Below are 24,156 nucleotides of genomic sequence, written 5' to 3'. Positions count from 1 at the left end.
GACCATGCCTTTGAGTAACATCGTAGACATGCCTCTCCGAGCGAACGTGTAAGAGAAAGCATTTGCGAACAACAGACAGAACTCTGACTCAACATAACATAGCACATGCCTCCACTAACTAAACAGTCGTGACTTCACTAACAGAATAACTAGAAAATATTACAGAACATACAACCATGATAGTGACTCATACAAACATAACGCGGTGCCTCTCCGAATTTAATACCGAAAGGAAAGATAACGCCTCTACCAAACATACGACAATGCATCCAATGCCTTCACGGCCATGCCTTTCAAAATCAAAGTACCACCACAGTAATAGAAAGACAGAAACGCAACCGTCGATAACACAATACTCCCACAGCAAGTATCACACTGGATTACCATGCCTAAAACAGAGAACATATACTGAAACAGACAACATATATTGAAACAGACAGCAAAGTGAGAAAATCTGAAGAATCTTAAACACACTCAAACTCTGCATAAAACCATTTCAAACACACAACCACAACCATATATTCAATATAAAAACAACCGTGCCAAACACAATACAAACAAAAGGAAAAGTAAAGACCCTACCTGTCAGTGAAGAAGCTAGCAAACTAATAAGACCAGAGCGTGCCTTGCCTAAAACAAAAACAATGCCTCCTTGAACAAACGACTATGCGCTGCCTAGAATCACGAGAGTGCACATCTGAGTGCTCCTCTTAATACATCTCATCTTATACCAACTCATAGCAACAAATCATAGAGGAAAATATTCTTGAAGGCACCCAATCAAGGAAAACAAAATGGAACGAAAATAAACTTAAATTTCCAAACTAGTCAACTCCATCCGGTTCAAAATAAAACAACCACAATTACAAATTCATCAGTCTATGTAATACTACCCCATACAATAACTACCAAATAACCAATTAATCACACAATCCATCATGCAAGCACTTCCACCTGGACTACTCCTCAGAAACGACCTCACCATCTGAGATCAGGAAGACAGCGACGATGCAGGATGTCCCTCATCGACAGAAACCGGCGGTATAGCTCATAGCTCACATACCCTTCCTAAAGGAAAATCAAATTAAAACATGAATATACAAGAAAAAACAAGTACTGTTCTAGCAACAAAGGCAGAAACTAACGAAAATGAAATCTTCACTTACAGTAGCTCCATATTTCAGGTGATCAAATCTAAGTGGCTTCCAATCCCAGTAGTGACGAAGAAGTTCTGGAAAAGATGACTCCAACTTTGAATAAGATTCGTCAATGATGGCTCCTGCTAAGTCCTCCATGGAGTCCCTTTCTTTGCCGCCTTTGATCATAAACTTCTCTTGGATGTCGATATGGTATCCTTCTGGAATTCTGATGAAATCTTGAAAAAGAGCAGCTCTAATATTCCTGACGCCCACACTAGAGAAAGTTATACCTCTATTCTCAAGGAAATCCTTCAAGGCAGGGCACTCTGTCCTGGCCCTGCAGAAATGATAGAGCAAAACATGATTCCGCATAGCCAGTTGCATGATAGCGACTTTTCTACGCCCGTAAAAATCCTTTCGCGTGAACTCCATGCTGAGACTAACAAACTTGTGCTTCCCCTCGCACAACAAGTCCTCGTACAAGCGAATGATCTCCTCCACCTTACCAGGCTCATTGGTGTACCACACGTCGAGCTTCGTGTTACCATCGGCAACTATAGAATGGTACTCGGTGGTGTTCAAGAAGTCGTCCATGGCAACGAGCAGCAAGGTGCCAATGGAGATTCCTAAGACCCTGCGACAAGGTTGGGGAGTGGCGAGGAGGCTGGGAACTGACTAATGTTTTGTGGCTACAATACGACATGAAAACCCCACAAACACAACCAGTATTTAACCTTGGCGAGGGACCTTTGAGTTACAATGCGCATTAACGTGTGAACTAGGAACAACGAATAGACGGTTGTGCTTCCGAAGCTCATAAAACCATGCACTTTGTAAAGTCACGGCTGTGCACAAAAATTTGATGCCGTGGAGAAATTGAGGAGCTTCTAACTTTATTTTACGGTAACTGACACACCGAATAGTCACATCGAACAGCCGGCACATCGGTCATCAATTCCTCCTTTGAAAAAAACCCACCAACGGAAGAATCCAATGAAGCAAACAAACAGCCAATCGTACGCCTTAGATCCGAAGGCCAAAACTCATCTATGCCTCATCTAGCTAGATTCACAACATATGTCCCTCGATAGTCAAGGCTGGTTTCAGGTGAGGCCCGGGTATGCAGGCACAACACGCACATACGTGTCTATCAGGCATGGGTATGCAGGCGCACGACGCACATACATGTCTATTCCACAGGCACGGGTATCACCACAGGCACGTAGAGATACAGGCAGCAACTCACCGTAAACACGTGAATGCAGGCAACAAAGGCACGGAAATGAAACCTCTACATGCACGTGCTTCGGCTTGGCAAGGCACGAATACAGCCTTGCAATTAACATTCTTGAGCCACGACTAGACACCCTCTACGTACAGACATGGAATTGCAGCTTCTCCGACACACAAGCACGGTTTTTGAATTGCATTATCGAGGCACAGATACAAATCCTCTGCATACAAATCATCTGGATGCAAAAAAGAGAGGTGGCAGAGGCATCGGTAAGAACACTCTGTTCGAGAGGCACGGTTGCAAACTCTCAAGAGGGACAACCATGTGACACCGCAGACACATAGACACGTGAAGTGTATCACATGAGGATACATCAAATACAAGCAGCGAATCAACTGTAGAAGTGAAAGAGCCACAGTTTTAAAGTGACTAGAGGCAAGGACGTGTAGAAGCACGGGCACGACGAGTCACAGCCACCGCATCCCCTCACGGACAGGCATCTGGCACCACAGGCACGTAGAGTCACAACCAGCGTGTCTCCTGAGACAAGCGAATGCAGGTACAGGACGCACAGAACTGCAGCGTATACAGGCACGGAATTACGACTTTTGTCGCACAGGTACGGCTATCGAATTGGCATTCTCGAGGCACGGGTACAAACCACCTGAACGCACAAAAGAGTGATGGCAGAGGCACGGTTGTGTAGTCTGAAGAGAAACTGCCGTGTGACACCACCACATAGAGACATTGCGTGTGTCACGTGAGGTACGGTCCCGAAGAACACAAAGACAGGAAACTGAAAAATGTTGCCTCGTATGTTATGAGACGTGCGTCTCTTGTGCGAATGTGTAAAACACAACAATACAAACACAAACAAACAGCGGTGAATATAAGCCAAAAAAACACGCTTCTCCAAACAATACATATGCGTCCCCTCATGGACTGGCACCAGAGGCACGTAGAGTCACAACCAGCATGACGCCTGAGACACACAAATGCACGTACAGGAGACACTGAATTACAGCGTATACAGACACAGAATTGCGGCTTCTCATAGTTATTGAAGCATGGGTACAAACAACCTGGACGCACAAAAGAGTGGTGGCAAAGGCACAGATGCGTAGTGTCAAGAGGAACTGCCGTATGAAACCAGCACGTTAAAAACATGGCGTGTCTCACGGATGTACATGCATAGATGGAAAGAAGCCACGGAAGTGAAGCCTGAACATACATGGATGAATGGATTCTCAAGGCACGGTCCTAAAGCACACAAAGAAACAAAACTAAAATGTTGCCTCGTATGATTGCAAAAAAAATGTTGCCTTGTACGTTAGCAGACGTGCCTCTCTTGTGCAAACGTGTAAAAGACAACAATACAAACACAATCAAACGGCACTGAATAAAAGCCAAACACAAAACGCGCTTCTCCCAAACAATACATATGCGCCACTTCAACAGGTTCTCTAAATATACATGAACTCACGCAAACGTCAACAATGAACTTGTAACATGAAAAACATAAGAAATTATATTCACATAACATGAGACGGTAGTCCATAGGATTAAACTAAAAGTACTCAATAATTATACAAAAAAAGAAATGAAATTCTTCCAGGAATCCATTCTGCTCACACCACCTGGACGATTATACTCAATTGGAGTTCTGCTCAAAAGCATCAACGGTGTTCGGGTCGGGAAGACAACGAGGATGCATCATGTCCTTCATAGAAAGAACTCGGCGGTAGAGCTCGTAGCTAACATACCCATCCTAAAATAAAAAGCGGATGAGAATGAAGATATACGGTAAGGGGAAAAAGTACTGTTGTTGCAATAAAACAAAAATATAAAGACGAAATTTTTACTTACAATTGCCGCATATTTCAGGTGTTCAAGGGAAAGCGGCTTCCATTCTCAGTAGTCATGCAGACCTTGTGGAAAAGACGACTTCATACTCAAGTAAGATTTGTTTATGATGGCTCCTGCCAAATCTGCCATTGAATCCCTTAGGTTGCCTCCTTTGATCATGAGCTCCTCTTGAAGGTCGATGTGACACTCTCTTGGGATTTTGAGGTAACTGTTTGCGAGAACATCCCTATCGTTCCTGACGTCGACACTAGCGAAAATTATACCTTTGTTTTGAAGGAAATCCTTCAGAGCAACGCACTCCGTCCTGGTCTTGCACAAGTGATAAACAAGAACATGCTTGCGCATCGCCAGTTGCATAACGGCAACTTTTCTACTACGATCAAAATAATCCTCTCGTGTGTACTCCAGATCAAGACCAACAAACTTGTACATGTCCTCACGTAGCCATTCCTCATAGAGAGTAAGAATCTCCTCCACCTTGTGGGGCTCATTGGTGTACAACACATCGAGCTTAGTATTATCATCAGCAACTATAGAGAGACGCTCAGTAGTGTTCCTGAAGTCGTCCATGGAACCGAGGCTGAGACAACAATGGAGTTTGACTATGCTTCTCATACGAGTCGAGGATGACGGGAGCTACCTGCACTTCTCTGAAGGGAATAAGACGCGATAACCTCCAGGAATAGACCACTAGTTAACCTTTGCAGAGAGACGGCTGAGCTACCATGCGCCCATTTAATTGCTAAGGAAACGGTGAATGGACGATTGTGCTTCAGCAGCTCGTGAAACCATGCACTTCAAAAGTCATGACTGCCATGTTGTAATCGAGGAGCACCTAGATTGACTCTAGCACAGTATCTGGCACAATGAATACTAACAATAAATAGCCACCCCATCGGTCACCAGCACATCTTTTGACCGAGAGAACAATGAGAGGAAGCAAACAAGATGACCCTGTCGTACAAATACTACACGGGGACTGAAGAAAAATAGAAGCACAGTTCGGCCAGCACAAAATCCACGCGCGTGGCTCCACTTTGCTTTAAAGACAAACCTCAGTGATATCAACGGACCAACATCTCTATGTCTGTCCATGCTTCTCACATACAAATAACTGTGGGCTATCATAGATATTCCCGCCTAAACCCAACGTACATAAAAACAGTGGCTCCCTGGGTCAACAACTGCTTGAAAAATTGAAATAACAGAGTCATGAACTGTGACTCCATTCCAGATACAAAAGTGCCTCTCATTAGGAACCATCATGACTCCCCTCAATTTACCTCCCCCGACGTATCGACCATGCCTCTCCTGCTACAACGACCGTGCATCTAATAACATCATCACCGTTCCTCTCCTAAAGACACACCCAACCATATCTGATTAAACATGTGATTAAAAAAATTAAAACACAGAAGCAAGAGTATGCTTTTTAGCATGTATAACGGTGCCTCGCAAAAAGTATGTGAGGCAGCATAGGCACGTAAAAAACTTTGCTCGGACGCAGCACAGCTGGACAACTATAATGGGAGGCAGCTGGACGAGTCAAATATCTCGTGTCCCCATAACACCTCGGAATACACGCACACCATCTACAACCGGCATTCATTCCATTTCGCAGAATAAAAAATAAAACAAAAAGCACTCATTACTACTCTTGCTCTCTCCCATCTCCTTTATATTTTAATAAGCTCCGACTCCCTCAGCCACAACACAACTCATTTGCCTTCCCCGTCGCTTGCTTCTAGGGTTCGTTCTTCTTCTCCGTCTCCTGCTTCCAGGGTTCGTGCTTCTAACCGCACACAATCGATTAATTTCTAAGCCATACTTCTCTCGTAGATTGCTGGCCGTGGGTGCTTGCCCTAAGCTTCCCATCACAAGCCATCTGCCTTATCCGTCCGCCTACTTTTAAGGTTCGTCCTTCTTCCCCGCACACAGTCTCATTCCAAACAAGTTATTGAAGAGTTTTTATTGGGTCTCTTGATTAACTTCCAAGCCGTGCTTCTCTCGTAGATTTTGCTAGCTGTGTGCGCTTTCCCTAAGCTTCCCCTACCCAAATCTCCGTTCGTCAACCCTCGTTCATCTTCTGTCACAGGTAAAAAGCATATGCGTAAGCAGCATGCTCCGATCCGTATTTACGTTTTATGTTTAGGTTTTTCATTTGATAGTTATTGAAGCATCAAATCCGTTACAACAACTTCATTCTCTAATGGAATATAAAAACCATTTGAAAATCTAAACAAGTGTTATAAACTCTGTCATACTGCTTTTCTCGAAGGAGTAGATGAGAAGATTTATGGTAAATTTGTAGTTGTTACCTGCCTTCAATATAGCTACCATATTTGAAGCTAGCCGTTGTCTACCTTCCACGTTGAAGCTTGTTTTTAAATTGTTATGATATTCTTGTTTTCTTAACATAGCTTTTCTGAAATATTTAGGTATGAATTGCCCTGCCTGCCGCCAACCAGGCGGCCCTTACGAACCACACCCTGAAGTTATCCAGGAGTTTGAGGTTATTCTTGATGAAAATTGCTGGAGCCGCATGGTTAGTAAGCATCACTAACAAATTAGTTGCTTACAACACAGTAAAAATCGTCACTGTCACTCATACCCCCTTGCACCTACACTAGGTCCCCCTGCTGCCACTTCTTCGCACCTGCCTTGTGTTTTCAATTTCCATTAGTTTGCTTGCCTATGCCCTGATTAATATAGTCCTTTAATTTATAATACAATTATGTTGTTATCTGTAATTCCTATCAAAAATTCATATCAAATTTAAGAAATCTTTTAACATTAACAGTACGCAAGTTCAAAGTTATACTTACAGGTTGTTATTTGCACTATTTTTTCCAGTATGTACCTTGTAATGTCAGAGCTTTTCTCGCTGAATACATTGAAGAAGAGAAGAAAGAAGCAAGAAAATTGCGTAAACAGCAGGTAGAGCCAGCCCTTCTTACACATGAAGGAAGGTCTTACAATGCTTTGTTTAAGCATAGGGCAAACTACACAAAGTTCTGCGGTGATGAGTGGAACATCTTTGCGGCTGATTATGAACTTCGTGCTGGAGACCGCATAGAATTTGAACTACCAGACGAGGGTCTCAATATCGAAATACAAACATATCGAGATAACAAAAGGATGCTTCCATTACCCCATGTTGGTAGGTATTTAATATTACAAACATTACAGACTTATCTTCTTTCGCTGTAATTTTATATCCATGAATCGAACTGAATAATATTAACCCCGTGTTGGATGTAACTTTATCTAACTTTAAAAGCTTTTTCTTTTTCTAGCTCTCGACGATCTTTCTTCCGACGATTTCAACCATGTTCACTGCTGTGTCTACTCTAAGGATACTGAGCTCACCTACGACCAGACACGATTCTTTCTACAACGCCTTTTCGGAGATACTTTCATCCGTTGTCGTCCATTTGTCCATGTCCCGACTCACACTAATACCAAAGACTACGTCATGGTTGGTTACAACTATCCTTGTTAAAATACCAAAAGTATTTTGCTCATATGTAATATAAACAATACCAACGTAATATTGCTTATAGGTAAAATTAGAAAAAACTATTTATTCAAACCTAAAACAACAAAACTTCTGTTGTTCTTTTAATATGTTGTTTTATCTGTTTACACACAAACCTGAACATGCCAGGAACTATATTACTTCGAATATGGAATTTCTTAATGTTTGTGCACTCACCATATTCAGACATCCTTTTATTTATTGCCCAAGTGACAAATCAACGGTTTTAATTTCTATTTAATTTCGATTTTCTTCTGGAAAATTCTGAGGAGCGTTGTCTCAACACTGAAGAGATGGGTGGACATGCCAACCAATGGCAGGGTAACCCTTGAAGCTCCTGATGAACATACACATGTCATCACTCCTTCATCGTACTACATCTCCAAAAACGACGGCGGGATGGTAATACAAAAGTCTTCTTTCAGAGACTTCATATCAGCTGCATCCTTCATTGAAAATAACGTTGTTCTAATCACTTTCACAGAGCGAAATGACCATTCTATGTCCATCATCATTCAGCGCATCATGTAGATTCCGTCGGAACCAGCACCTAAAATGGAAGCAAACAGTGCATCTCCTAGAATGTTCAACGCTCGTTTCATCATGATGCCTCCAGGAGCAAAACACTGATTACTATAAGTTTGCTAGATAGGATGGTAGAGTAATTTAACTATTATGGACCATGTGCTTGCTTGAACTATAGGAATATTCTTTTGCAACTTATGTAGCTCTTACAGACACTCAACTTGTTGTTTCAACCATCAGAATGATCCTTTAAAACAAATGATGTTTGAACCATCGAAATGATAATCGAAAAAATGTAGTTCTTATCATTTGAAAAGTTCACAATTCAAAAAAAAATTCATTTTCAAAAATGAAACGATACAAGAATCAGTTTGTGATTCAAAACCTCTAGCAATACGATGTTATAAAACTTATTCAAACCATCTAGTGAAACATATCTCAATTAAAAACCAAACAGGACTACGTTTTCAAGTCCAAACTTTATTTAGTTCAACTTTTCCTAAACACACTTGTACACCGAATAACATAAAAAAGTGCCTCCCTAACCAAGGAAGATTATTAACTAAAAAAACGTTTCACAACAAAGGCACGACCATGCATCTGCTGAATGTTCTAACGTTTACACGACCACTATCACAGCCAAAGATGCATCACGCAGGCAGCACGCAACGAATAAAGAAAATTCAATGAACAAAGACAAGTGAAAATCTTAAAAAAACAGATAAAAAACCCATGTTTCTAAAATTCTATGCTTGGAACCGCTACATGACTTGCAACTGCTATTTGGCGGTTTCCTTTTTTGAACAACAAAACAACCCTTTCACTTTTCCGACTCCATTTCATCCTCTTCCTCGAAAGTTTCTCGCCGGCCGCAGTTCACCACCGCACACCTCAAGCCATGGACGACGGGAAACTAACAACATTCACCGAACACATCACTACCCACGGTACAACCGTGCTCGAGGTGGTGTACACCAACGACCCAAGGACCATGGAGCGGATCATCAACAAGTACGAAGAATGGCTAAAGGAGGAGAAGAACAAGTTCATCGGCCTCGACCTCAAGTACACACGTAAGAGCAGTTACATACGACAAGGGATCACCGTCGTCCAACTTTCCATGCGCGAGCATGTCCTTGTATACCACTACTGCAGGTCCGAGCGCTCCCAGGCGTTAGTTGACTTCCTGCAACGGAAAGCGGTAACTTTCACTAGCGTCGACACCAGGAACGACAAGACCATGGTTGCCCGTGCATGCATCAGAATTCCATACGAGCACCACGTCAACATCTAGAGGCTATTCTGCATCAAGGGTGGTGGAGAAAGGGACTCCATGTCTGACCTTGCAGCGGCCATCATCGACCCCTCATACAAGAACATGAAGAAATCATTCCCAAAGGAGAAGCACCAGTTCTGGGAGTGGAAGCCACTTTCCCCGATACACCTTGAGTATGCGGTAAAGGACGGGTATGTTAGCTACGAGTTGTACTGTAGAATCCTAATCATCAAGAACGGGCTACGTCATCTCCACCAACAACCAATGAAGGAAAGACTCCGCCCACGTAAGAGCAATGACGAGGGATCTTCCAGCTACTGGAAGCGCTGGAAGGGAAACAGTGGTTGCTAAATTGCGAGAAAATGGATGTCTACATTAAACTAGTAGGAACTACTATTATCATAATTTGGATTGCATGAACCTATGTTGTAAATATGTTTGTTGTTGCTCAAAGATGCTGTGTGTATTGTATTACTAGTTTACGTTTGAACTTTGAACACAGTGGTGTGCTCATGTACTAATTTGGATTGTATGAACCTATGTTATAAATATGTTTGTGGTTGCTCAAAGATGTTTTGTGTATTGTATTACTATTTTACATTTGAACTTTGAACTCAGTGGTGTGCTCATGTACTAATTTGGATTGTATGAACCTATGTTGTAAATATGTTTGTTGTTGTTCAAAGATGTTGTGTGTATTGTATTACTATTTTACGTTTGAACTTTGAACACAGTGGTGTGCTCATGTACAAATGGATACTACGTTTTGCATGTCTAAATGCAATTAGTAAGTTATGTCTAAATGCAATTAGTAACTTATGTCCCAGTACTGAGAAAGCATATATTGTATCCATGATTATAGAACGAGAGATATATCTTGCACGATATTGTATTATAATTTTCATACTCAACCTTTACAAGATGCATCGTGCATTTACAACAATATGTGATGATATCATGGTAAACTCTCAGTACAATGCTTATTAAACATTGGCGTGAGCAATTCATAAATATTGCAGAAGATCATTTGGTACACCGTCACAAGCGACGAGAACTTTGTTACCTTAACCACATTGAAAAAAAATCCTTGCCTCCATTTCACATCAAACACCGCTCCGTCCATTCAGAATATCCTAGCTATTGTACACAAGTTCCTCTCCGTACACCAGTTCTGCATGATGCCACAAAACTACACTACTGTGTGCAACTGACCTATTTACAAGCGTGACCCACTAAGTGTCTACTCAATCCATGCCTGTGGTGCCACGCACCCGTGACCCTAGAGACTACACATCTGTGCATCATTAACCGAGCCCCTCTAACCAGATATTCGGACTGATGCCTCTACTGCCGTGCATCCGTGCCTCTAGAATCTTGACACCAGCAAGTGGGTTCAAAACCGTGCCTCCAGACAACCGTGCTTGTACTGACTGCAGTGCCTCTGTTTGGTTGATCAACGTGCCTCACTTGAAACCCAAAGTAACTCTATGTGCTCCGCACGCGTGATCGCCAATGCAACTTTGGTGCTGCACAGATGCGTCTCTCACTATACATGTACCTCCACAATCATGCTTGTACTGACTATAATTCCATGTCGCCGTTTTGTTCAATCCACGTGCCTCACATAAAACCAACAGTAACTCTACGTCCTACACACACGTGCCTCTCGCATGAAACCCATAGTATCTCGCCCGTACAACTTTGGCGCTGCACACACGTAGCTCTCAGTATACCCGTGCCTCCTCACGACCATGCCTGCACTGACTTCAATTCTGTGCCTGCATTTACTTAATCCACGTGCCTCACATAAAAGAGATACACAGCCGTGCCTTAGAGTAAACAACACACGTGCCTCTACTGTATTCAAAACTATAACCCCAATTAAATAACATCCGTCCAAAAGAACATCTTTAAAAGAGATGCACAACCATACCTCTTCTACAAACATACAACAGCAATGAACACTTAGGTTCTTAGGTTCATATCGTTTCATATATCAAGACAACATTAACCCGTAGCATAAATTTTTAAACAAAATCCATTTATGTTCAAAGGCTATAACTAACATCACTGCGGCAAAAGATTGAAGATAACAACAAGCCTCCCATCACGCACTTTGAAAGTTATTAGCACCAAGTTGTTTACTTCAATAGACGATGCCTGGAGAAAATCACTGAAACCTTCCTGTTTGAACACCATTCTACTACCCAAGCCAATGAAGTATGAGCAAGGAGTGCTCACATATACATCATCATCACTAGATTCCAAAGTAACTTCAAGGGTTAAAACGCCAGTCCTAGGAAAAGTCACAAACTCCTTCAAACTCCTCACAACAATACCAGGAATAACCTGACAAAAACATCAAGCTATCAGAAAATAGAACAAAAATTTAAAACTATAAATAGAAGAGATAATAAAAATAAATAAATAAACAGAAACAACGAAAAAACTATGGAACAAAATCTGACCATATGATAACCATTAACATTCATGGAATCAATCCTGTGAACAAAAGGACAACACGGTATGTAGACATCATCAAAGCGTTGACACCTCATGAAATACATCTGCTGATAATTAAGAAAAACACCGCGGGTGTAATAACAACTCCCAACAAGTTCCATCTCGGAGTCGCTCAAACCATCAAGAGCTACAAAATATAATTACACAGGCTCAAGGGAACAGAAAAATCATCGTGTGCAATAAAACAAGCTAAAAATTTCCTTAAAAATAAACCTTACCAACAAAAGGTAAAGGAGACAACGCATCTCCATGACCAACACGATAAAAATCAATATCAATCCATGTTCCATAGTGTTCAAGCCTAATGGTCATTATATCATGAGGACAAACACCATAATCACTGACCGATCGTTCCCAGGAAGGACCATGGAATTTACTCCTCAACCGACCATGACTAAACAAAACACCATACAAATAACCCTCATTGCACTGAAAAGCAAGATCAGTATCTTCGTCACCCCTCCTTATGGCTAAAGCTCTGCACTCCTCGATGTAACGAGCAAGATGAGCTCTGACACTGCATGGAACATACTGCAGAACAAATCAAAACAAGGATCATAATCAAAACCTAGACAGCAGGAGCAGCACCAAAAGAAATAAATGTGTGTGCCAAAAATTGAACAATTATAAAATGGTATTCTTACAACACGCCTCCAACAACGCCGATCAAGGACCACACTGAACCCATCTACAGAAGAATCAACAGAAGAACACGGGCCACCGGGCATACGGCAAAAAGGACAAGCCGTAACTGCAAGGAACACAATGATTATCAAGAACTAATCACACAAAACCCAGTTGAAACTTGACATCTGATAGTGTTGGTAGTCCCCACCCGTAACTACTCCATATCCCGGAAATATAATGGGAACAAAAAGAGAAACAATAAAGGGAAACAGGGAAACCCACGAAGGCAACCGGTAGGGAACGGCGATCACGCGAACGGGAAGCGCGGTCGACGCTAAAGAAGGACCGCCGTAAAACCAGGCAACAAGCGCGGCGGCCGAGACAGGGGCCGCCATAACCACGCGACAAGAGCGGCGGCCGCGACGGACGAAGACGACGGCAAAGAAAGAACAGTGCTCGACGACGGTTCGCCCACACCAGAGAGAAAACAGATCTCAAAACAGATCAAAAGGTTTTACAAAACATTAAAAGTACAAGGACTAAAGTGAAAAAAAGAAAACCCAGAAAGGGAAACCAGAAACCGGAAAACACGGGAGACACCGTACGAGCGACAAGTGTCGCGCGCGGAGTGCCTCGGAAAAGTCTCCCGACCGCTCCGCGCGTGACACTTGGCGCGCGCGAAGCGCTCCCCAACTAATCGTTGCGAGGAGCGCTCCTCAATTAGTGATTTCGTTGAACATGGCAAAGTATTATTCGCCGCTGGCCGGCCCAATTAGGTCACGTGCGATATTATTTATTTATTTTGATGATTTCTCAAAAAAAATTTATGGTTATTTTTGTTTTATTTCTTATTTATTTCATTTTACATTTATTTCCGTATTTTGGATCCATTTTTAAATTTATTTATTATACAAGAAATACGTGAAACAATAGGCCCTGAACATTTACCTTTAAGCAAGTGAATTAAAGTTAATGATTTAAAAATGCATGAACATTTCCAATGAATATTAGTATAACAAGTAGTTTTTCATGTTTCGTATAAACATGATTAATGATTCAACAGAAACATTTTCACGGCATTAACTTTTCATTTAATACACATGAAAAAACATAACAAAGTGTAATTTTTATTGAAATAAACAAATAATATATCTTATTGGGCGACAGGACAAGCCAATGTTGACCGTGGGAGGTGGGGAGCGTTGGTGGGGGCTAGTGTCGCCGGGGGATCATTGGGAAAATTTCATGAGATCTGATCGACTAGAGACGTCTACGTCGACAAAGGGGAGGGGCATATATCAAATTTGATGAGGCGTATGATATGGCAGAATTTTTTTGTGAGAAGATGCAGATGTGGATGTAGGAGGGAATTTTTTTTGCGAGTTTTGCCTTGTACTATGGTGACACTGACACATAACCACCTTGGTCGATTAGTTTTGTTAGGTTGCTTCTCTCTTGATCTTGTTATTGAGCAATGGACTAACATAATATTCTACAAGTATTGTTTTGTTTTGTTTCTGCAAAAATAAGTATTGTTTAGTTATTGTCTAAACAAATAATTAAACCCTAAAAAAACACAGGTTATTATGTTTGCTTCTCTCCTAGTCTTGTTCTTGAGCAATGGACTAACATATTGTTTAGTTATTGTCTAAACAAATAATTAAACGCTCAAAAATATGGGTTATTATGTCTGCCATGTGTTTCTAGCGTGCGACAGATCGAGTACCATGTCGCATGAAACTTGTCCGAGTTGAAATAACACGATACATATGAAGACTATGTGTTTTACACGTGACAAATATTGTCTCTGTAAGCTATTACAAGACTTGTTACATCACTAAAGTAATGATATCAAAAGTCTTATATTAGTTTACAAAGGGAGTATATAGAAAGTGTAATCTATATACATTATGGGATCGCTACTTCGCTAGAGTTGCTATGTGGATGTAGGAGGGCACACTCGATGAGTGGGTTAGAGTTGCTCTAACCGTGAACCAACCTGTGTTTGAATGGTTAGAAGGACGGTATCCCTATCCTATCAGGGTTCAAGTCCTACGTTTACGTTGACTACGAAGGCATTTGTGGCGACTTTGTCAATCTCAAGGTAATGTGTCAGCTAAATCTCTCGAAAGTGCTCATAGGGGTGCGCGTGCGTGCGTTTATAAAGATGAATATATGAGCGTATGCGTATGTACCGTGTTAAAAAAAATTGCTCTAACCAAGTCATCCACGATTACTTTGTGCTTGTAACCACTTCGTCTGGTACCACAGTCTACAGTGACACCAACACGTTAACAACATTGGTCAATTAGATTGTCAGGGGCACTTATCTTCCAATCTGTGTTCATGAGCAACGGATCTCTACTTTTAATGGAGCAGTTGGTAGTCTCTGCCGGTCAATTTTCGTCCCACCACTTTCGTCCGGGTTTTTTCGTAGGTTAACCTTCATAGATTGTTTTTCATCGTTTTTTCCGTCTGATTTATTTTTGTCTCACCTTCCATTATTATATCCTCACGGTGATTTTTTTCACTCTCCCATTAAAAACTTTCTTAACATTTGCAAACTTTCCTAACCATGCATGTCACAGACGGGCAGGTATTGATATCACGTTACAAACAATAAAACCCATTTTCATGGAAATCAATTCAAATCCTAACTTTCCTAACACGTTGATTCTTACCTTTTCTGATCTCTACTCAGTTGGTAGGTGGTATCTTCGCTTCCTACTCCCAAACCTCGATCGCACAATCCCCGAGGATTCCCCACGATTCTACACACACAAAAGAAACAAGCAAGAAAAACCAGCGTGACTGAAACCTACGAACCTATGTCCCTCTTCCTCCCCAGCCGTGAAGCGAAGCCGGCCGGCCGCCACCCATCGCGTGCGCCTAGGGTTCTCGATGGAGCCTGCGGCCTCCATGTCATCGGCGAATAGGTGAAGGGCGGCCTCAAAGGCCCTGGAGCTGCAGCTACGGCGGAGGACGCTCGAGACCATGCTGGAGCAGTGCGGTTATCGAGACGATGTTCAGGAGTGCGAGGACGGGAATCCGGGCTAGGGGCGGACGGCAACATCAGCGACGGGGAGGGGCCACCCTCGGCGCCGGGGTTGGCGTATCCGAGGGCAGTCCACGGTGGCTGCGGCGATGGTGGGCTCATATACCGTTCATGGAGCTCTCCCGGCACCGCCGCCCCGTTTCCCATCTCTTCCCGATCCGGCGCCGCACCATCATCTCCTATCTCTCCCTGAAGTCACGATACTGGTGGTTGCCAGGGGCTCGATCCAATGAAACGCAGGATGGTCGGACACTCCAGTGCGGATGCTTGCAAGGGCGTGCTGGCCCTCGCTTGAAAGGGGATGAGACTGTCAGGAGGTTAACTTGGTTGGCGAGAGACCAGGCGCAATATGTGGTGGAGTGGAGACGAGGAGGTTATGGTTGGTGTGGAGATCACGTGCCAGCTGCTGGGAGGATCACGACGATGGCCTGTGTGCGTTCCAGGCATTGGGCTGGGTAGCAATGCAAGATGGCTATGTGACTTCCATGGCGATGCAGACGGAACAATCAACGTCAGCATGGCCTTGGTTGGCTTGGGAAGGCTTCAAAAACTGTATATTGGTTTCATCTTGCTTTTTTTTCTCTTTCACAAGTACATGTTCACTGATTCTATTTTTTAGTTGATGTTCTTTTGGTTTTAATGATGCATGAGGGTGTGATAAAAATGATTAGAAGTAATATACACTAACGTTAGGTTTAGCATTGGGGGTAACTTGGTAAGTAGTAACAATTTGTGGGTTCAAGCCATGCACCAGCAGAAGGATGCCATGCCGAGGAGTGTCGGATGTGGCCGGACCTCCAGTTTTCACGGAAGATGGCGGGCGAGCCTCCACATCAGGGAAGAGATGAGGGGCTCCGGGGCACTTGCCAAGGAAGCTTCTCTTTGTAGTTTCTGTGTGCCAAGTTTCAATGGTCGGTCTGTATATTTTTCTGAAAGCAGTTTGTGAATTCTGAACCTATTTGACTAATACTGAAGCCATCTCTTGTTTTCACTCCTTTTGAACCTAGCAAAATGACCTGCTTGGGCCGAACGAGGACATGGGCATGGTGGTGGATATAAGAAGCATGGCAAACATTCAGCTACAGAGGAACATTATGAAAGGTATGTACGGTAACTCTAGCCATGCATGGCCACACACCAACAAATGTTTTGCACTGTTGCATATGTTCTAACCTAAACAAAATTGTTTACTGTGAACTGAACAATGATGCGTCGTGATACAGAGGTTGGAGAGGCTGGAGGAGACCATATGCCAGCACAAAGCGCATCTTGATGGCCATCAATATGAGGAGCTGGACCTACCCACCAGTTTTAATAAAATCAGACCCGTAAATCAGGCTAATTGCAAGCATCGGGTACTTGTTAGCTATCAATTAAATCTCTTGTCCTGCAAGAACATGTACTTATTTGGATGAGAGGACTGTAGAACGACTCAATGAAGAGCCAGATCGATCGTCCGCTCCCAGCGCACTCCCCGGTTCTGTCGTGCTTCCCCGTGTACCAACCATCCAGTAAAGGTTCTGAGTTTAACATCTTTTTAGGAAGAAATTATCTATTGATCCACATGTTTGTATTTTGGCAGACATGAGTTAATTTATCATCTTTTAAGGAAGAAATTACTAGAGAGAAGAAAGCCCAGTTTTGCAAGTAGTGACAGTCCAACATCATATTGACAAATCTGGTTTCTCTTTCCATATACATAAGTGTATAATTTGTTTTGATCAAGAAAGAAATGTATACATGTTTTTTATATATGCATCTCCCCTGATCTGTTTGTAGTAAAACCGACATTGGTGTTGTAGTTTTCCTCATATTTTAGTGCTATAAGTACTAACTCGCTTTAGTAGCAATATTTTCTACTCAGGTAGATGCCTGTTTCTGTCCAACCATGGACCTATTATATTGCTTTGTTGTAAATTATTAAGCCTGAATCAATCAATGCATTTCCTGCAGCCTATCTCATGCAGGTAGATAGGTGTTGCATTCACAAGCAAGCCACTACGCGCGATTAGGTTGTTCAGATTCTCCTCTGGTGTCGAATTGTTTTGGTTTGTACTTTGTTCTCTTCGTTTTAACTGCTATCTTCTCTTACCTCTTGCAGACTAATGTTTCCTTATGGGAGAGCTGCTAATGGTGAGCGATATTCCTTGGGTCATAACAAGATATGAGTTGAACAAGTACAAATAAAGGTAAATGGCATATTTTCACCGCAAAAAAATGGATACTCTTATCATTTGCTTGTCTTACCACAATAATTGGTGCGCTTGAAATTTCAGAAAACGAAATATGTATGGCAGTTTGATTGATGCATTGATGATGTAATTATATGGCTAATATATGAGATAAAAATAGCTACATGGAGGGACTTAATTTGGAGTTTGTTATGGTTTGTCCCATGTGGTGGATAATGGTTCAGTAGACATACTCGATTGGTTACTTCCAAGTAGTTTGGTTAGTACGTGAGGACCTTGGAGGGAGGTTTGGTGTTGATTAATATGTGTTAGTGACCATGAGTTAGGATGACACTGTCTGATATTGCCGGATCCTTCTATACTGCAGCGAGGTTCATGTGTTCAGTTCATGTGTTGTTTCCTCAGCCCTTACCGCCATGGTTTTCTCAAGTGCAACCGCAAGCTTAGTAATAGCAAGATAGTAACAATATTTTTTTCGAGGGTTGACATGATTATGAATGTTTGGGGAATTCTACTTTTGTTTCTACCTGATGATTAACTGTTCGCAAGATGTGTGTTTATTTTTTATTTTTTTTGTTGGTAGCTTACCAAGCGGATCAGACCACTTGGTAAGATGTGTGTTTATTGACTATGTGGCGGTGAAAAATTGAGAATAGGAAGGGATTTAGCATGGTGAAAAGAATATATTGAACTATAATTGTTTTTCATAATATAAGGTATGCCAACCGTATATATTTTCTCAACAAGGAGTTAAACACATATTGAGGATGGTAAAAAGCTTTGTTTGGACCTATATTATGAAATTAAATTATTGGAAATTTCCCTTGGGTTGAAAGAGTAGTGGACTTCAATTTCTAGGTCTATAATTACAGAAAATTTATGCACTTGTGTTGTTCACTTTTTCATGTTTTCTTCAGGCATTGGGCAAGGCTCCTCCTGTGTGGACCGCGAGAGATTTAGAAGGCCGAAATGGTTCAGGCAATTGTCGACCATCCAACTTATCGAGAGATTTAGAAGGCCGAAATGGTTCATGCAACTTATTGGGCAAGGCTCCTCCTGTGTGGACCGCGAGAGATTTAGAAGGCCGAAATGGTTCAGGCAATTGCTGACCATCCAACTTATCGAGACCATCATGGATTCAACCGAGTTATTTGTGATATCCAGAATATAACCCGACACAAAGAGTTATTTGTGATGCCAACCGAAGTATAGAAGTACATGCATTTGCAAAAAATAGATAATGCATTACTCTTATATTCTACTCCCTTTGTAAACTAATATAAGACTTTTTAGATTACTAAAGTAGTGATCTAAAAAGTCTTCTATTAGTTTACAGAGGGAGTAGTATGCTATCTCTATATTTTTGAGATTCTTAAATTATCAGAAATCCACCTTTAGTGAAGGCATTGCTATGCATGATTATTTTATGAAAGTTAAACATACAACATAAATCGATGACTTGATAATTTGTTATATTTGTTGGAAACTAACCGTGCGGAGCATAAAGTCACTTAGGTGAATCGGGTATCTGAGACGAGGAGCACAAGATACCTTGGAGTTAGAATAAGTTCATGGTGTGAAACAGGATGATGCGACACACACACACACAAAGGTGTGGTTCATATGTAGTCTCACCCATCTCGCACCACAAGCACACATCTGTAGGCCCATACATGGTCCACATTTGTTGGCCCGTGGCAAAGCACAATGTGCATCCATGAGCAATTTGTGGCTATATTTTATTGCATCGGGAGCAAGAATGCGTTTTACTGTTCTTGCCAACGGATTATATGCGCCAGTGTATATCTGCAGAGTCACCTCTCTTCAGATTGTGTAGAGGAGCTCAGACCAATTATTAGAATTTAAATTGCATGTCTACTCCAATACACATCAAATTATTAGCTTTTATGTGTGCACATTGTATATTCTGTAGTCTGCAACATCAAATTATTAGCTTTTATGTGTGCACACTGTATATTCTATAGTCTGCACACATCTCACAAACGTTCGGGTGCCTGTTTACTACTCCCTCCGTAAAAAAATATAAGAGTGTTTATCTAAAAGCTTCCTTCCATGTACTTTTCGCATAGTTTAGATTTTTGTGTCACCTCTCCTTGGGAATTAGGGGATGTCCTACATGTCAAAGCATTTCTGGTCTAATCCTAATCTGCCATGTTTTGGAGCTTATGAATTTCTTAAAATTCATTTACTTAAGAATGCAATCTTCCGGTGTTCACTGATATAACGTGTTGTCTTTTGCATACTTTTTGTAATTTCGGTAAGATTGATCACATAGATGGTTCTACATGGATAGAGATATCCACTTAATGCACATCTGTTGAGATTCAAAAGGTAATTGACATTAGTTGAGATTCAAAAGGTACTTGATTTTTGTGAAAATTATCGGTTCATGTTGTGCCCATTTGTAGACTTTTTCTCAGTTTTTAAAAAAATATTTGTATGTACAAGCCGAATTCAGGTGCGGTACAAGCCATGGTGCACTATATACTTACCAAGGGTGATGTGTTTGTTGGTTGAAAAATTGCTGCAGTTAATAGCTTCGGTTTAATATTTGACACGGACTTGAACCGTTTGCAGTGTCATTGTCAGGCTGATTATTGCTATGGAGAATGAAACATCCATGCTATCGATGAAGAACAATCTTACAAAATTGGATATATCTTCTTGTGCTATTATTGCTGAAATTAAGAAGCGCATTATGAGTCTGAGGAATTGTCAAGCTTTGTGTACCTTATAATAGTGGCACCCATGGATGCGTGAAGTTGAGTAATATTAATACTACTTAATCGTTGACGACATATATCCAGTTAGCGAACGATTTGGTTAGTTAAGGAGACACAATGACTACCGAGAAGAAAACAAGTGAAAGAGAGTCTTTATTTGTCGATGTATGATGAAAATCAGATGCCCACCTTGCTTAACACATATTTCCGAATTAAAAGAATAATTTGATCAATGTTTCTATGTTTTTTATTATTATGTGGCAACACATGGACATTCGGCTTTTGCCCGTTGCAACGCACGGGCATTTCACTAGTTAGCCTAATATTCGAGCACTTGCTCCGAAAATACGGACTATCATGCCTTGCCTGCGTTTCCAGCGAGGGCCCGATCGAGTACCGTGCTGCACGGCCCCTGTCCGGGTTGAAAAAACACACTCGCCGCCCAAAAGAAGACTGCCAAAGAATCTGTATAAATTCATTCACTTTGTCTTTCCACTCCCTCTTCTTTACATGACTAAGTGTGTGCCGCCCGTGTGTGCGTGTTACTACATCGAACGCGGCCCCGGTCAGATCCTGATCCACTCGGTGCCGTCGATGAAGCTGAGGGAGATGAAGGGCTTGGCCTCCTCGTCGGTGAGCTCCCGCGACCAGGACACCCTGCCGGAGTAGCTGGCGCCGGGGCCCGTGCACTTGTACTGCCCGTAGAACACCGTCCTGCATCATCATTCATCGACCATCCACCGTCAGAAACCGGGGGAGGGGAGAGGACGGAGACGGTGGAAAAGGAAGAGAGAATGGAGGAGGGGAATAGGAGCGTACAGCTCGCGGCTGGGGTCGCCCCAGTTGGACCAGCCGCGCGGGACGATGATGTCGTCCATGTAGGTGTAGGCGAAGACGACGCGGGAGAAGGTGCCCCAGGCCCGGCCCAGGTAGAGCGCCCCCGACCCCGTCACCCTGCAGCCGACGAACGAGAACCCCGTGTCCTCCAGCATGCTCTGCCGGTTCTGCGCCGTCAGCGCCCCGTAGTCCCGCGCGATCGCGTGCACGTGGCAGCCCTGCTAGCACAACACGCACACAGTCATATACACATTCCTCGTCACACGTCCATTCTGTAGAGTGTAGATTCTAGTGCCACCGTGCTCGTGAACACTGTAGAAAACACAAAACAGAAAACATGGGGGCACGAGACGAGACCGAAATATTTCACGTGTATCGAGCATGTGGGTGTAGGGCCGCCCGGGCGACGGTCGCGGCGCCGGGGGCACAAACGGACAGCAGCAAGAGGCCGTGTGCATGCATGATTCAGCCGCTGTGACGAGTCGGTCGAAGACGCCAAGATTGCGACTGCAACCGGCCACGGAACAAAATCCTGGCATTGCGTGCCACAGATGTTTGCCGGCTCTCTTTTTGTGTCGTACATGCTCTGTTTTTCTCTCTCTGCGTGCGCAGTATTGCATGGAAGGTCTGGCAATGGAGCATTAGGCATCGAGGAAGAAGAGGAGGGCGAGCACGTACCTCGTAGAGGGAGAGCGCGTTGCCGAAGATGAAGTCGATGGACCCCTCGATGTAGCAGTCCTTGTAGTAGTGGCGCCCCGACTGGTCGTAGAGCGTGTCCTGCGCGCCCAGGAACCGGCACCCCACGAACGCCGCGTTGTCCGCCGACACCCGCAGCGCCACCGCCTGCTTCCCCGTCGCCCCCGCGTTCGGCACCGGCGCCGTGTTCTGCCAACGCAACACGCGCGCGCGCATGTAATTAGGACACCCACCTCGCGCTCTGTATGGCGTACCGGGCAGAGCACTGGCAGCAGGGACGGCGGCGGTGATGGTGAGTTACGTACGTACCTTGAAGGTGATGTTCCTGGCGATGAAGTACTGCGCGTTCACGGCGAACGACGCGGACCCGTACGTGCCGAGCGGGCGCCCCCTCGGCCCGGCGGGCGTGTCCGCCGTGTCCCCCCACTGCACGATCGTCTTGTCTGCGCCGGCGCCCTCCAGGGTGATGAACGCGCGCATCGACGATATCGTCACCTTCTCCCTGCGACCAAGTTGTGGGAAGCCAGAATTCTAAGACACGGCGAAAATCTTAGCCAAAATGCCACAGTAGTTCGAAGTATTCAATGGTAAAATTAGTTTGAAGCACTAAAATGTGATAGTGTGATCTTCGTGGGGCCTTTTTCCTGACGCCCACGATTCCAGAAAGCGCCTCCTTCCTCCCACCCGTGAACCGTTGATCATGGACGGCTGGATGCAGGCACGCATCTTCGGAGCTCGCCTCCAATGGAGGCAGCAAAGGAACATGGCTTGGCAACGGCAGAAGGCAGGGGGGCAGGGGCAATGCACGTACGTGTAGGTTCCGGCGTTGACCTTGATGACGACGCGGACGAGGTTGATGGTCGGGAGCGAGTCGACGGCGGCCTGGACGGACGTGAAGTCGCCGGCCGCGGGGTCCTTGTCGACGACGAGCGAGTAGGACGGGAAGGCGCGGGCGAGCGGCGCGTGGTGGAAGGTGCTGTGCTTGAGGCCGCCCACGTAGCGCACCCACCGCATGAACAGCCGCTCCAGCTCCTCCGCCCGCGTCGCGTTCTCCGGGAACGGCCGCCCCGCCGCCCGCCCCGGCCGCACGCCCCGCGTGTGCCCGGCCACGCCCGCCGGCGGCACCACGACGAGCACCACGGCGGCAATGCAGAACAGGAACCGGCCGGCGCGTGGCATAGACATCGATACGTACGCCACGGCCAGTTGCTAAACAATGCCGGCGCGGTGGTGACTGGACGGACGGCCGGGCAGCTGGAGCGGCGGGCGTGGCAGGGGTGGTGCGGGGGCAGGCGAGAAGGCAGGGGAGGGGGATTTAAGGAGCTCGAATGATCGATCACGGGCGAGAAGCGAAAGCGAGAAGATTGTACGTGGAGTGTGGTGGGGTGAACTGACGGCCTGACGCGGCACCACTCGGGCGGGTCATGGTTCACGAGCCGCCTAGTGAACTTGGCACTGCGTTGGTGGTTTGTGGCGCGTGTTCGCCGCTCTGGGGCCGCTCTGGCCGTGTCCGTCCCCGTGCTCTCGCGTATCGACCCGCCCTCGCTCTTCTCTTCCTTCCGGACTTCCACGTGACAGCGACGTCCCCGCGCGCAAGTGCTGTGCTTTGTTCGCGACCAGACATCCAGGTGACATGATTGCCCAAGCTCTAAACACCTTCCCAGAGATGTCTTGTAGACCGAGTTTAACAATCTGCTCCCACAAATAAGAATGGGTGCTCCAACGATTGATGTACACATGGATCGAAGGACTCTTGTTAACATATTTCTTTTTTTTATAAAGATATGGTATGTCATTGACGTACTCATGAAAACAAAAAAAAAAACATGTTTGCCGCGTCCGAGCACGCACTTGAACTCCTGGAGTTTCCGGGAGCCCGTAGCGCCCTTTATCCGGCCTCCCCG

The 24,156-nt window shown here is 44.1% G+C and overlaps 4 protein-coding genes across 4 annotated transcripts; all 4 read right to left on the bottom strand.

Annotated features, from left to right (window-relative positions):
- Window positions 1–370: 370 nt before the first annotated feature.
- LOC147983763 (uncharacterized) lies at window positions 371–1,733 on the bottom strand. Its single transcript, XM_087540858.1, has 4 exons — window positions 1,588–1,733; window positions 1,167–1,476; window positions 983–1,068; window positions 371–389 (listed from the first exon to the last, which is right to left on the bottom strand). The coding sequence occupies exons 1-4, from the start codon at window positions 1,731–1,733 to the stop codon at window positions 371–373; spliced, it is 561 nt and encodes a 186-aa protein (XP_087396984.1).
- A 2,551-nt stretch (window positions 1,734–4,284) lies between these two features.
- LOC147983762 (uncharacterized) lies at window positions 4,285–4,809 on the bottom strand. The gene has a single exon (XM_087540857.1). It carries the CDS (start codon window positions 4,807–4,809, stop codon window positions 4,285–4,287), a length of 525 nt encoding a protein of 174 aa, XP_087396983.1.
- A 6,836-nt stretch (window positions 4,810–11,645) lies between these two features.
- LOC147983761 (uncharacterized) lies at window positions 11,646–15,930 on the bottom strand. The gene is made up of 5 exons (XM_087540856.1): window positions 15,555–15,930; window positions 12,746–12,852; window positions 12,320–12,632; window positions 12,047–12,228; window positions 11,646–11,927 (listed from the first exon to the last, which is right to left on the bottom strand). Exons 1-5 carry the CDS (start codon window positions 15,928–15,930, stop codon window positions 11,646–11,648), a joined length of 1,260 nt encoding a protein of 419 aa, XP_087396982.1.
- A 5,238-nt stretch (window positions 15,931–21,168) lies between these two features.
- Window positions 21,169–23,775, bottom strand: LOC125540958 (Pectin lyase-like superfamily protein). Its single transcript, XM_048704472.2, has 5 exons — window positions 23,064–23,775; window positions 22,562–22,754; window positions 22,235–22,441; window positions 21,539–21,774; window positions 21,169–21,433 (listed from the first exon to the last, which is right to left on the bottom strand). The coding sequence occupies exons 1-5, from the start codon at window positions 23,435–23,437 to the stop codon at window positions 21,286–21,288; spliced, it is 1,158 nt and encodes a 385-aa protein (XP_048560429.1). The 5' UTR covers window positions 23,438–23,775; the 3' UTR covers window positions 21,169–21,285.
- Window positions 23,776–24,156: the final 381 nt, after the last annotated feature.

This window comes from Triticum urartu, chromosome 2A (genome assembly GCF_056163025.1).
Source record: "Triticum urartu cultivar PI428250 chromosome 2A, HENAU_Tu73, whole genome shotgun sequence".
Lineage (NCBI taxonomy): Eukaryota > Viridiplantae > Streptophyta > Magnoliopsida > Poales > Poaceae > Triticum > Triticum urartu.
Note: the sequence above shows the minus strand (reverse complement) of the source record. Positions and strands in the feature narration are given on the sequence as shown.